This window comes from Lissotriton vulgaris, chromosome 9, assembly GCF_964263255.1.
Source record: "Lissotriton vulgaris chromosome 9, aLisVul1.2, whole genome shotgun sequence".
NCBI classification, from domain to species: Eukaryota; Metazoa; Chordata; class Amphibia; order Caudata; family Salamandridae; genus Lissotriton; species Lissotriton vulgaris.
The window spans coordinates 414,465,891-414,478,901 of record NC_141697.1 but is presented as its reverse complement, the minus strand read 5'-3'; the positions used below and the strand labels follow the sequence as shown (position 1 = coordinate 414,478,901).

At 41.2% G+C, this 13,011-nt stretch overlaps 1 protein-coding gene across 1 annotated transcript; it reads left to right on the top strand.

Annotated features, from left to right (window-relative positions):
- The first annotated feature begins 680 nt into the window (after positions 1-680).
- LOC147690199 (heat shock protein HSP 90-alpha) lies at positions 681-11,182 on the top strand. Its single transcript, XM_086937825.1, has 11 exons — positions 681-1,063; positions 2,433-2,588; positions 2,680-3,046; positions 4,007-4,140; positions 4,745-5,059; positions 6,449-6,614; positions 7,012-7,202; positions 8,131-8,278; positions 8,369-8,637; positions 9,350-9,683; positions 10,132-11,182. The coding sequence occupies exons 2-11, from the start codon at positions 2,433-2,435 to the stop codon at positions 10,242-10,244; spliced, it is 2,193 nt and encodes a 730-aa protein (XP_086793951.1). The 5' UTR covers positions 681-1,063; the 3' UTR covers positions 10,245-11,182.
- The last annotated feature ends 1,829 nt before the right edge of the window (positions 11,183-13,011 follow it).

The following is a 13,011-nucleotide window of genomic DNA, read 5'->3' as shown; positions in this document are numbered from 1 at the left end:
CACTGCAGTGTGTGTGTGTCCTGGAAGCTGTCCCAGCCCAGGTTGACACACACAACGGTGAGGGGGGGCAGGGGCTGAAGCCTTTTGAGCCCTATAGGCGATGTGCGCCTGGTGCTTACTACCCCTGCCAAGGCGTTGAAGCACTTTTTCGCAGAGTAGCATGCTACTCCGAACCCAAAAAGGATTAGTGAGGAATTAGTGCAGTGAATTATTAAATTAATTTGAGCAGTGGATATGTCAGTCTGTTATTTGAATTAAAAAGGTTAGTGGTGGGATAGAAGAGGGAAGGGTTTGCATTTAATAGCGTTTGCTACCGCTGATGAGGTGTTGAATACAACTACGATAAACCCACTTGTGGCTTTTAAAATCTGGACTCTCCAAAGTCCATGCAGTTCCTGTTGGGCTGTTAGTGTGCAGAAACTTACACCTGCCAAGCTTCATCTGCCGAATACTTATATTTTCTATGTGATTGCATTTATACACATCGTGTAAATGTCTGCAATAGTGGCGGGAAGGAAGCAGGGCGGGCTATGTTTATTTCCCCAAAGCGTGCACCATTTTTAACCTGCTTTAGAAGAAGAGAAGCTGGGAAGAACTTTCCCAGCCGTCCAGCGCCTTCACGATCTTTCTGCGGGGAAGGCCACATCCCCAGCGCCGCCTCCCGCTCCTCTGACTGGCTCGGGCGGGTGTTGCGTAAAGCGGCGCAGAAGGTGCTGGAAGCTTCGAGATTCTGGTGCCTTCCAGGCCGCTCGGGCAGGAGGGCGGCGTCTGGAGCTTTCCAGATGCCGCTGCGGTGTGTATAAAGCGAGAGGCGCGCCGCTGCCCCGCAGTTCTGAGCGGAGAGATCGGAGCTTCTCAGAAGCAGCGCACAGCCAGCCGGCAGCCTCCGGAAAATATTCATTGAGATACAAATATCCCGGCTTTTCTCGGAAGCCAACGGTATTTCAAGCCGAAGTCCACGGGAGCCCTCTTCACTGCGAGCCTGAAGTGGGCAGCGGGTACCGGACAATATTCTAGAAGCGACCAACGGACACCGCAGGGACAGCGCGTCTGCTACTTAAAGGTGAGCTCGTCAATCCTGGTAAACGAGGTGACTGGTTGGGGGTCTAGAGTTCGATGTTTGGGTCAATATGTGCGAGAAATGAGGGGGTCGTTGAGGATTCGGTCGTCATTACTGCTCAAAGAAATGTGCTGAATTTATCCCGGTGGAACTTGCCGACCCCGGGCCACATTCGGCAGCGGCAGCACGCCGTCTCTTTTCAGTTCACAACAGCAGCGTGCAGACGTTGCGCTGTGGGGAGTTTAATTTCACTTCCAGCGGGACATCATTCAAAGGACTGAATTAAAATGTGACCATCCGCTCTTTATTCGAGCATCATCCCAACAGGGGAGCTAAGTAGAGCTATTGCAATGGCAGGGAAACAAAAGCACACAGACATTTGACACTTTACAAGTACTTGAGAGAAACTAAAGGGTGGCTTGTTTTTGATGTTGTGTTGTATACCCCTGTATGTAAGAGGGATGCATGCACTACAAGGACGGGGGATGTATCTGTATTAGTAATTACATTAATAACGACGTTATCTTTTGTAGCGCTAGTCATCCCAGTGTAGGGTGTCGGGGTATTTGAAATCGCACACGTCACAGAGACATGAAATCACACAGGTGTGTAAGTCCATGCATGTAAAATGTGACTATTACATTCTGCTTTTAATGACCCGGACCCCTTTTAATTGCTATACACTGATCCCTCCCCAATCCTCATTTATGGCTCCTTGCTGTAATTTCTTGCCATTTTCAGCACGGGGTATGTTTTTCTTTCCTGCAGGGGTTTGAAATGGCTTTATTCTCCTCCGAATTCATCATATAGGCGTCTAGATCACTTAAAAGATAAGCAGTACACGCTAAAGGATTTCGAGAGTAACCTTGACTTCACAAAGGAGAAAAGTTGCACTGTATTCACATATAGTGTAGTGTGAGCACCTGTTTTGATACCTTTGTGTATTTTTGGTATGTTGATGTATTGCTGCTGATGGGTAAAAGACAAACTCCGTCAGAACTTGATCTGCAGGTCTGTTGGTGCTAAAGACGATGCACGAGTGGCCTCCAGATGGCGCCAGAGGCCATCCAGTCCCGTCCAGTGCATGGGCAGCGAGCCCAGAAACTGTTGAGAGCCCAGTACGAGGGTGTCCCTCTAAAAGGGAGTATCATGCAGTAACCGAAACAGCGGGTCATCATTCGTGCTCCATAAACGCAACTGTAGCCAGCGTACTGTTGACAAATAGGACCCAGTTAAAGGTTCTTGCTGCAACATTGTCTGATCTTGAGACCAACTTTGTAGCAAAGACCATGTGTCAACGATCATTAAGTATACTGATGTAGACATTTTAAAACGAGACAATACGTAATCCAATGTATATCCTTCTTTTCAGATGCCTGAAGAGAGCAAGAAAGATCTGGCAATGGAGGAGGAGGCGGAGACGTTTGCCTTTCAGGCTGAAATCGCTCAGTTGATGTCCTTGATCATCAACACTTTCTATTCCAACAAAGAGATCTTCCTGCGGGAACTTATTTCCAACTCGTCCGATGTAAGTCTCGCTTGCTTACTAACATTGTGGCTATTTTTGGTTATGTTTTTATGGTTTTACAGTTAAGTTGACCATATTCCCTTATTTCCAGGCACTGGATAAAATTCGCTACGAGAGCTTGACTGATCCAAGCAAGTTGGATTCTGGAAAAGACTTAAAGATTGAGCTTATTCCCAACAAACAAGAACGCACCCTGACAATTATAGATACGGGCATTGGTATGACCAAAGCCGACCTCATCAATAATCTGGGCACCATCGCCAAATCCGGAACCAAGGCTTTCATGGAGGCGTTGCAGGCAGGCGCAGATATTTCCATGATAGGTCAGTTCGGCGTCGGTTTCTATTCGGCATATCTAGTGGCGGAGAAGGTATGCGTGATCACAAAGCACAACGACGATGAACAGTATGCTTGGGAGTCGTCGGCCGGAGGATCATTCACTGTCCGAATTGATACTGGTATGTACCAGGCCTAATGTGACAGGAAAGCAGGTTTATCTGCCAGTCTTAATGTCAATTTTTGCTTATCTGCTTTTTAGACCCAGGTTACCGGCACCTTTTTGCTGTCTGATCAAAGATCTCTTGCGAGCCATACCAAACGTTTACAAGTCCATTGTTTACCATAAATTGGCTTTTTCTCTCATTTGCTTGCTTACTCTGTAGTTTCCCTGCTCTTGTGCACCTCCTTACCGATCATACTATGTTTTAGATTGACAGATTTGTATTCTTTCTCTGCTCATATTCAGATAACTACTTTTTACATTCAACACTCCAAGAGAGTATCTCTCCCACCCCGCCTCTCAAGTACCTGCTACTTTATGTCACTCTTCTTCCCACCCTTCCTAGCTTGTCTGTTAAAGCACAAAAACAAGTTATCTTTGCCTAGCTAAAAACCATTGGCAAAGCCAACGGGTCCCAAAGAGTAGACCTGTTGGCTTTACGAATGCTTGTTTTGGTCTCTGTTGTAGCAGTTAGAGGAGGGTGTGAAGGTGAAGTCCGAGTGGGTTCAACATTAAAACCAAAAGCAGGCTTACATCCCAAAAGTGTGACCCTAACGTATATGGAAAATGAATAGTGTCTGGGTGTTGTATTCTAAGAACGTTAGTGCGGCATTATAATCTTCTTTAAAAAAAGAAAAATTAAACTAGGACAGGTTTCATCACAAGCTGCTTGTCAGTATACTTAATGCTCCAGGACGACTTGAAATGAAAGTGCGTATCTTCGTACTTGACATAAGTTGTTTAGCAAGTATTTGAACCTGGCAAAAAAAAGAGCTGATTATGCTTACCACTTCCAATTCTCAGAATGATCATGACAGTGTCTAGGCTTAGAATCTAAAGTTTTGAACTGATAACTAGGATGGCCTTCGAGTGGTGGGTTACACCTATATTTAATGTGCTTTTCCCCCTGTATTTTAAGGTGAACCTCTTGGTCGTGGTACCAAAGTTATCCTTCACTTAAAGGAAGATCAAACTGAATACTTGGAAGAAAAGCGAATCAAAGAAATAGTGAAGAAACACTCCCAATTCATTGGTTATCCAATCACACTTTTTGTAAGTAAATTCTAACTTTTCGGAACTGAGCCAAATGTTTAGTTGGGTTCTGCTACACATGCAGAGAAACACAATGTTGGAGCCATTTCTAAGAACACTTGGTAGGAGATTAAAAAACATCTCCAGTGTATTCCAGTGGAATACAACTGTTTTGTGGTAATCCCTCCCATTCCAGTTATATGCCTAAACATTAATTTGGAAAACTAGCTTTTCCACTATCCGCTCCTTTCCTCCCAGCTCGTTAGCGGCGAGGCACTTTAGAAATATATATTTGCATGAAGATTTGTCATATTACAAGTTTGTTCTCAAATCCAGCAAGACTGATGTAAACATGTCAATATGCAATTTTAAGAAGTGTTCTCTATCTTAACCTGACAAATGTATTGTGTGAGAAGGTACCTGTTTACAGCTGTAGGTGACAGTTTTCTTTAAAATATGTTTCTTCCAGCAAGGGCGTCTAACATGCACTCGTTAAATAATTGTAGAGTATTCCCACATTCTTCACTTGCGAATCCTCTTACTATCCTTTCTACAATTTACTTGGAAGAAAACTGTTCCAAAGCAAAGAGTGTATGTCATGTCAGTCCTTCTACTTCCTTCATAGGTAGAGAAGGAGCGTGATAAAGAGATAAGTGATGACGAAGCAGAAGAAGAAAAGGAAGAAACTAAAGATGAGAAGGAGGAGAAGTCTGAAGATAAGCCAGATATAGAGGATGTTGGTTCTGACGAAGAAGAGGATGACAAGAAAGCTGGAAGCAAAAAGAAAACCAAAAAGATTAAGGAAAAATACATCGACCAGGAAGAACTCAACAAAACAAAGCCTATTTGGACAAGAAACCCAGATGATATTAGTAACGAGGAGTACGGGGAATTTTACAAAAGTCTCACCAACGACTGGGAAGATCATTTGGCAGTGAAGGTAAACATACCTTGAGGGTTGTAAGTCACCCTAGAGTCTGGCGTTAATTGATATATATATATATATATTTATATCTTTTTATTATTTAATCTGAGACTATTTCATACCATGCCAATAAAAGCTTGCACTTTCAGTTTACCTTACTCTAAAGCAGATGTATGGATTTCCTGAAATATGTTCCACCTAGTTTCTGCAAATAGATATTAACTGGTTGTTACCACCAAAGCAGATATATAGATTTCCTGAAATATGTTAAGCCTAGTTTCTGCAAGTAGATATTAACTGGTTGTGGTACCACCAACACACCACACTCTTTATAATCTGAATATTCGTAGTGTTTTTTTAATAAGTTGTTATCCTGGTGGCTCACTGTTTCAGAGCACTCTCACATGGATATAATGCGGTAAAATGATGGTGCTTGTATAGAAAAGTAAGAAGCTAATGTTTTATGATTTCTGTTAAATGTCATGTCATCTGAATACAGCTGCAGGATTTTATTAGACGGGAGCAGGGGCTTAACCCAAGTGAGTTCGAAAAACACCAATGAGTTCAGAACCACTTTTATAGATGTAATTTCTTTATTTCATGGTAGTCAATTCATGGCACTTGAAAGAGCGCCATTCTTTCAACTATAACTGCCAGGCTTGTCCCAGGCATAATCCAACCTTCAATGCAATCACATTCTTGCATAATCTGCATTCAACGTTCCACAGCATGTCCATATCTCAAGCACAATCGGTCACCTCAAGTGTGTACATTATTCCCTTTCCTTACATAAGCACCCAAGTCACGCCAAGTAATGTCATTGAGGGTTGTGTGAGCTCATATATTTTTTCTGTTATGATTATTTCAGGCCGAGACGCCCTTGGGCATTCGAGCGCTATATAAATCTTACAATCGAATCAGATTTTTGTTCATCGTTGAAGGAAATAGGATAATATCGTGACTACATTAATGGCTGTTTTCCCACTCGTTCATGTGTGAATGCGGAAAGATGTTTACAATGCGTGTGAAGTTGAGGTGTGTGCTGGGACTAGCCTGGTAGTAATTTTCAATTAAAGATGAAGCCCTAACAAAAGTTAAGGAGCTAGTGTGGTAGTGTCTTAACTTGTAATAAACACCTTACCACCCACCCCTGTGATTCTAGACACATCTGTGTGAAAACTCTGCCCTCAACCTACAAGAGTGTTATTTGGGCTGTGAGTCATAAATTTGAAGCGCAGATAAGAGTCAGGCTATGGATTGTTTGTTGCTCTGTTTGATAGTTGCAGTTTGGAAGTGGTCTGGTGAGAATGTTTTGCAGCTGGTTTGAAATGAGAATGCTTAGTAATGAAAGCACACTATTAGTTTTCTCTCATCAAACATATTTTTTTTTGTACTTTCTTGCAGCACTTCTCAGTAGAAGGCCAGCTGGAATTCAGAGCCCTGCTTTTTACCCCAAGGCGTGCTCCTTTTGACCTATTTGAGAACCGCAAAAAGAAGAATAACATAAAGTTGTATGTGCGTAGAGTGTTTATTATGGACAATTGTGAGGAGCTCATACCTGAATACCTAAGTAAGTGTTAAAGTAGGATATTTTTGTTTATTGAAATCCCTAGACATTCTTATTCATTGCATTTTGTCAAACATTTCTTGAGGAATAATTAAAGCCATCATATCTCTACATTTGGGTGCACACCATGTTCATTGAGGCCCATTATTTTTTTTTATAACTCAAACTCCTCTTTTCTGCGTGTTAAATTCTGCATCAGGGAATTAAAGGCCTTAGTTTCTTTCACAAAGTGCCGCTATTGCCTGCTTGCAGTACTTGTTTTCTCCGCCTCTGTGCTGGTACTGTAAGTCTGTTTTGTTTTTCTTCAGAGGTGCACGATCTTCTAATCGTGTTTAGTGTTTTCTTTTCTTTCATAATATTTTAATTGTGTTTCTAAACCCCTCTTCTTGTTCTTTGGCAGACTTCATGCGAGGTATTGTGGACTCTGAGGACCTTCCTCTTAACATTTCTCGCGAGATGTTGCAGCAGAGTAAAATTCTTAAAGTTATCCGAAAGAACATAGTCAAAAAATGTTTAGAACTGTTTACTGAGCTTGCGGAGGATAAAGACAACTACAAAAAGTTCTATGAGCAGTTTTCCAAAAACCTTAAGGTAAGAGACAATACATAAAAGGTAGCATCAAATATAAACTTTACACTATAGTACTTGGATGTTCTAGTTATGATGGATTTCCACTGTAAACTAAAAGTGTGTCTTCGATATATGGCCACAGTCATATGGGCTTTAGTTACGTCGGTTGTCTTGTCTAGGGCTGCAGTTATTTGCTGCAAATTCTCTACAGCCCTTTATCCCATTCCCACTGCCAATTGTATTAACTAAAGTGGTCAGGCAGGAAATATTAAATCATCTGTTTTGACAAGTTTTCCAGGATTTATGTGGGTTTCTGTTTTTCCCTGGTGATACGTCTCCTCTCTCTAAACTGTTCAAGTCTGTTGACATCCATCCTTAGTAAATTCAGACAGAAAATAAGTCACTGCACTAATGAGACTAAAAGGGTTATTAGGGGAGAAAACGTTGCATTCTATTCGTTGCCTAGCACGGAACAAAGCATGATATCCAGCTTGTCAACATTATTTACATTAAGTTGTGTTTTACCAGGGAATTAGAAAAGCAAAAAGGCCATCCTACCCACTTGTGCAAAAATAATAGTGGATAACGGAGTGTATGGAATGGAGTTTGTTGAGGTTTTATGGCTTGCTGTATTTGGAACTTTGACTTTCCACCCAGTGATAATTCAGTGTATGAAAATCTTTATACTTTGATTGGCTATTCTTTTACCATGGACTTGTACATTTGTTTAAAATGTAGAGTGGAAGAGGGTAATTCGAGGGCAACTGAGTTGCCAAGTGTAAACCAATACATTGATGATTATATGACCCCAATGCACATTTTCCCATTAATGGACTATAGTTGATTGACTCTAGTTGATTTTTTCCAGAATTCCCATTTGTATAGTGTGTTTTGTTTTTAATGTTCTTTTTTATGGAGTTTCTGCATTATCTTATATTTACTTTTACAGCTTGGAATTCATGAAGATTCACAGAATCGTAAAAAACTTTCAGAATTGCTTCGCTTTCACACATCTGCCTCTGGTGATGAAATGGTGTCTCTAGCGGATTATGTATCACGAGTGAAGGAAAACCAGAAGCACATTTATTATATCACTGGTATGTGGCAACAAATGCTAACAAATTATTTTGTAATGAACTTGAGGTAAATAACAATAGAATCCTGAAAGACGTGTTTTGTTTCTACAGGTGAAACCCGCGATCAGGTTTCTCACTCTGCCTTTGTTGAGAGACTGCGAAAGCATGGACTGGAGGTCATTTACATGACTGAACCCATTGATGAATACTGCATACAGCAGCTTAAAGAATTTGATGGGAAAACGCTTGTGTCGGTTACTAAAGAGGGGTTAGAGCTTCCTGAAGACGAAGAAGAAAAAAAGAAGCAAGAGGAGAAAAAAGCCAAGTATGAAAGCCTTTGTAAAGTAATGAAAGATATCCTTGACAAGAAAGTTGAAAAGGTATGTAGTTAAGTGTGTTTGTATATATTTATATTAAGACTTGCTATCATGGTTATTCGGAGGCTGTAAAGGTCTTAAGTATTTACTGAATGTGACAAATCTCCCTATCGCGAGTTTTCGGGGAATATTGTGGATTTTGCAGCTTATTTTATAGAAATCAGCATGTTATGGTAAATACTGCTTCTCCCTGCCCACCCCTTCCCAAAATTCCCTCCTCTGTAAATATCGGTAGGTTTGGCTTGGTGATTACCACAAAATTCGTAATTCCTATACCAACCATCGGTATTTATCAGCCGACTGGTACTAAGGGTCTAACTGTCCCTATATTCTTTACATATAGGGGGTGTTTATTCAAGTTGTGGTATCACACCTCGATTCAGATGTGAATAACGTTCCTTCATCTTTTGGATTTTGGATTAGATTGTTATGGACCGTCATTTGGGTTTCTGTAAATGTATGCCCTTAAACATTTGGATCTTATTGGGATGTTATTCAAATGTGCAGTATTGTAAAGATTTGCTTGACTACAAGCAAGTCGTTGTCTTTTTGCATTGCTTTGAAGTAGCTTTAACATTTTAATCTGTCTTGGGGTGCATGTCATGTAAACGTTTCATCACAGAGTGGTTTATGTACTGGTGACAGATTGTCATAGTCGTTTAAAATAGGGTCAATAATTATATAGATCTCCTTTTCCTTTTGATCTCCTTTATAGGTAGTTGTATCAAACCGTTTGGTTGAATCCCCATGTTGCATCGTGACGAGCACTTACGGATGGACTGCTAACATGGAAAGGATCATGAAGGCACAGGCGCTGAGAGACAACTCTACAATGGGTTATATGGCAGCGAAAAAACACCTGGAGATCAACCCTGAGCATTCCATCATTGAGACTCTACGACAGAAAGCAGAGGCAGATAAAAATGACAAATCAGTTAAGGATCTTGTTATTCTGCTGTACGAGACAGCCCTATTGTCATCGGGCTTTTCACTCGAGGATCCACAAACTCATGCCAACCGAATCTACAGGATGATTAAACTGGGCTTAGGTAAATAAAACATTATACTAAAACATTCCTCATCCGTGTAAAGTAACGCTGTATTGCAGAAGATGCTTTTTGCAAATGTATGAGCTAGATGTTTCCTTTCTTTTATTATTCAATAATAAAAAATAGGTGAATGTTAGATTTTTAGGGGGCTGGGGGAGTGGTCTTTCTACTTCATAACTGCATGGTATTGCAGAGTTTAACATTACCAATTGGGCTACCAGTTGCTTGGTACAATAAACGTTAAACAGGCATTACCAGGAGATAATTGCCCTCCACCCAAACATTCTACCCAAGCCAAAGGCACCCACATGGGCAATGGTGACTGTTCTCACAGTGCGCTCTAGAATGTTGAATGCTTTAAGAATGCGAATGCTGTGTTGGCTGGACCAGGGGGGTTAGAAAACACACAAATCCGTTAAATACACTAACAACCCTGCTCTTTCCACAGGTATTGATGAAGATGACGTTCCTATGGAAGACACTACTACGCAGGCAACGAAGGAGACCCCTCCTTTAGAAGGAGATGATGAAGATTCTTCTCGCATGGAGGAAGTGGACTAAAATAGAATTGTCCGAAATCTGTGGACTTCATATATGGCATGTTTTTGACGATAAAAGATTGTGTCACAGTTAAACAATTCCACTTCTGTGAAGACTGGAATGTTTCAGAAAGCGTGAATTACACATGTTTATTTATATTATCCTGTGTAGATGTGACGATGGATATTTGTAAAAATTGTTGATATTCAGCTGGTCTGTCTCCCCCCCCCCCCCCCCCCACACAATAAATGTACAGCAATAGAATCACTCAGGTTACTCTAGTTTGATGTATTGCATTGGCATGACTCTCGTAAATAAATATATATATTTTTATATGGCCTACTTTGTGAATATTGTCTAATTTGTATATTTATTAAGACTTTTAATAGAGAACTAATCTATAAGGCACTCTGTTCAGCCAATGCAGCAACGTCAATCTCAATCCTCTCGCACCGCCAGCGGGAGACCTGTCTAAATGTGATAATGTTAAATGAGAATATAGCCCCTGGCTCATAAAATCTGCACTGTTTATAGAAAAGCTTCCTCTTGTATCCATCAGCCAGGGTGATCTGGTCCATCGTGGCAAGTAGCTCACTTGTTCTAGCCCTTTTTGCAGTGCGTGCTTATGGTCCTGGCAGTGTAGTGCAGCAGTAGTAACATGTGCTTGCTTCAAGCACTGTCTAGACTTAAATCGATTGGCTTAGTTTTCTACTTAGATGGGCTATTAAATAGGACAGGTTTCTGTCGCGTAAAATTCTTACTAAATCTGCATAATATTACATCCACCGAAGTCTTGGTAAAAGAGTATCATGGGGGCAATTTGCCCATTCGGAACTTGTCATTGTCTGACCGATGTAAGCTACACATCCTATCAATAACATCTTGTTGAATCAATATCTGAAAATTAATGTAAACATGGGTACGACACAATAAAATCACTTCAGAACTGTTTTTAAAAATGTGCCTTGATTTATTCTGTCCTGCCAATGTTTATAAAGTCAATGGGTTTAGAGGTCCCCAAAACTCAATTCTATAGGGTGAACACTCAGATGAATGAGGCAGCTTGTATAAACACTTGAGCCATCTTGAAAGTTATAATGTAATTTTTGGTGACCTTCCCAGATCAAACTGGCTTTACAATGTATCCATATATTTCTGCCACCTAGTATGGGCCTGAGACATGTACAATTTTTTATTGTTTGAAGAAGTCTTTAGAGTCATGAGGTGTAGTGATTCTGCCCTTCGTTGGCAATGCACATGGGCATCTTCTCCATGGAAGGATTGCGTTCTTCCGTTGTTGGGATTGGATGTGCTGTGCCGGGGCTCTGAGTGAAATAGTCATGGACATTTTCATAGCGGCCTCTTGAGTTGTCTCTCGGTAGCAGGCCAGGCTCCAGGATTTGGGATTTGGATGGGCCATGAAGACAAGTGGGGCTGTCCAGAAACTCCCAGGTGTCTAGGAGCTGGGTCTGTGCATGTTGGGTGGTCTTGTACAGGTGAGAGCTGCATATGGTATCCATTGCTGGGTTCTGAGTACAAGTTTTACCTGTGCATTTCTATATGTTTGATCTCCTACTCTCTCCACCTCACTGTCCTTTCTCTGTGTGTCACCTTCCTCTTTCAACTTACCCTCCTTTCTCTCCACTGCACCTTGCTGTCCCGCTCACTTCACCCTCTACTTTCTCCCACCTCACTCTCTTCTCTCTTTATATCATCTGACGTTCCACCTTAGTCACATGTTTCCATATGTCCCTTCACTTTCACAACTCCACTTTCATATGTCTCTCACTGCACCCTCCTCTCTATTCATCTTATTCTACTTGCTCTTTCTGCTGTCCACGCAAACCTCTCACTGTGCATCAACCTAGTCTCACTACACTGGACCCTTCTATTTCCACCTCACTCTTCTCTCTGCACCTCACCCATCTCTATTCCTCACCCTTTTCTCCGTTCCTCGCACTCCACTTACTCATGCTTACTCTTCTGTCTCTCTTTGACTTGCCCTCCTCTTGCCAACACCATTCTCCTTTTGTTCTCACTATCCTCCCTCTTGCCTCATCCTTATTACCCCTTTTTTCCTCCAATCTCTCTGCTTCACCTTTTCTTTTCTCCACCGACTCTTCTTTCTCTTATCAGTTTAGGAATAGAAGAGAAGCAGCACTATCATCGGGCCTCCAGGATTATGCAACAGGGGAGAATCAAACTATGTAGCTGGGTTGACTACATTTTTCAGTGTAATGCGAGATAATAATATTTATATTTTTGTCAATTTTTGCACTTGTTAACATTGTGTGGGAAAAGGTTTCACCTCATTAGTGACGAGTAAACATTTGATAAGGGCCATCCACTGTGCAGCAACTCATCACTGGAGTTTTTGTAATTTGTGATCCTATAAGATGTTTTAAATTAAAAACTTGAAATTATGCTACAGATGATGGATTATGTGGCAAATGTGTCAAATCCATAACCTTGCGTTAAACGCTGCGGCTGCAGAATTGCATAATTCCAGTGGCCCTGGCTATAGATCCATTCCACATAATTATTGATTTTCCTCATTTGTCACAATCTATCATCTGCTGCACAATTTGAGGATTTTAAGAGAAACAAATGTTTCTGGCACAAACGGAGAAAAGGTTACTGAAAACGTAGTGACATGTTTCTTCTTAGAGGAGACTTCGCAAAGTCTGACTGGTCACCTGTCAGTTGTCTATTGGTGCATTTTAGTGTCAAACTGGTACTAACGAGGCATAACCTTCGCGAAGACAGTGTTAACCTGTAAAAATAATGA

Excerpts from the sequence above, each read along its gene's own strand:
- LOC147690199 (XM_086937825.1), top strand. The coding sequence starts at position 2,433 with ATGCCTGAAGAGAGCAAGAAAGATCTGGCAATGGAGGAGGAGGCGGAG. Across the intron at positions 2,589-2,679 it reads TTATTTCCAACTCGTCCGAT|GCACTGGATAAAATTCGCTA; the intron begins GTAAGTCTCGCT and ends CCTTATTTCCAG. Across the intron at positions 9,684-10,131 it reads GATGATTAAACTGGGCTTAG|GTATTGATGAAGATGACGTT; the intron begins GTAAATAAAACA and ends CTCTTTCCACAG.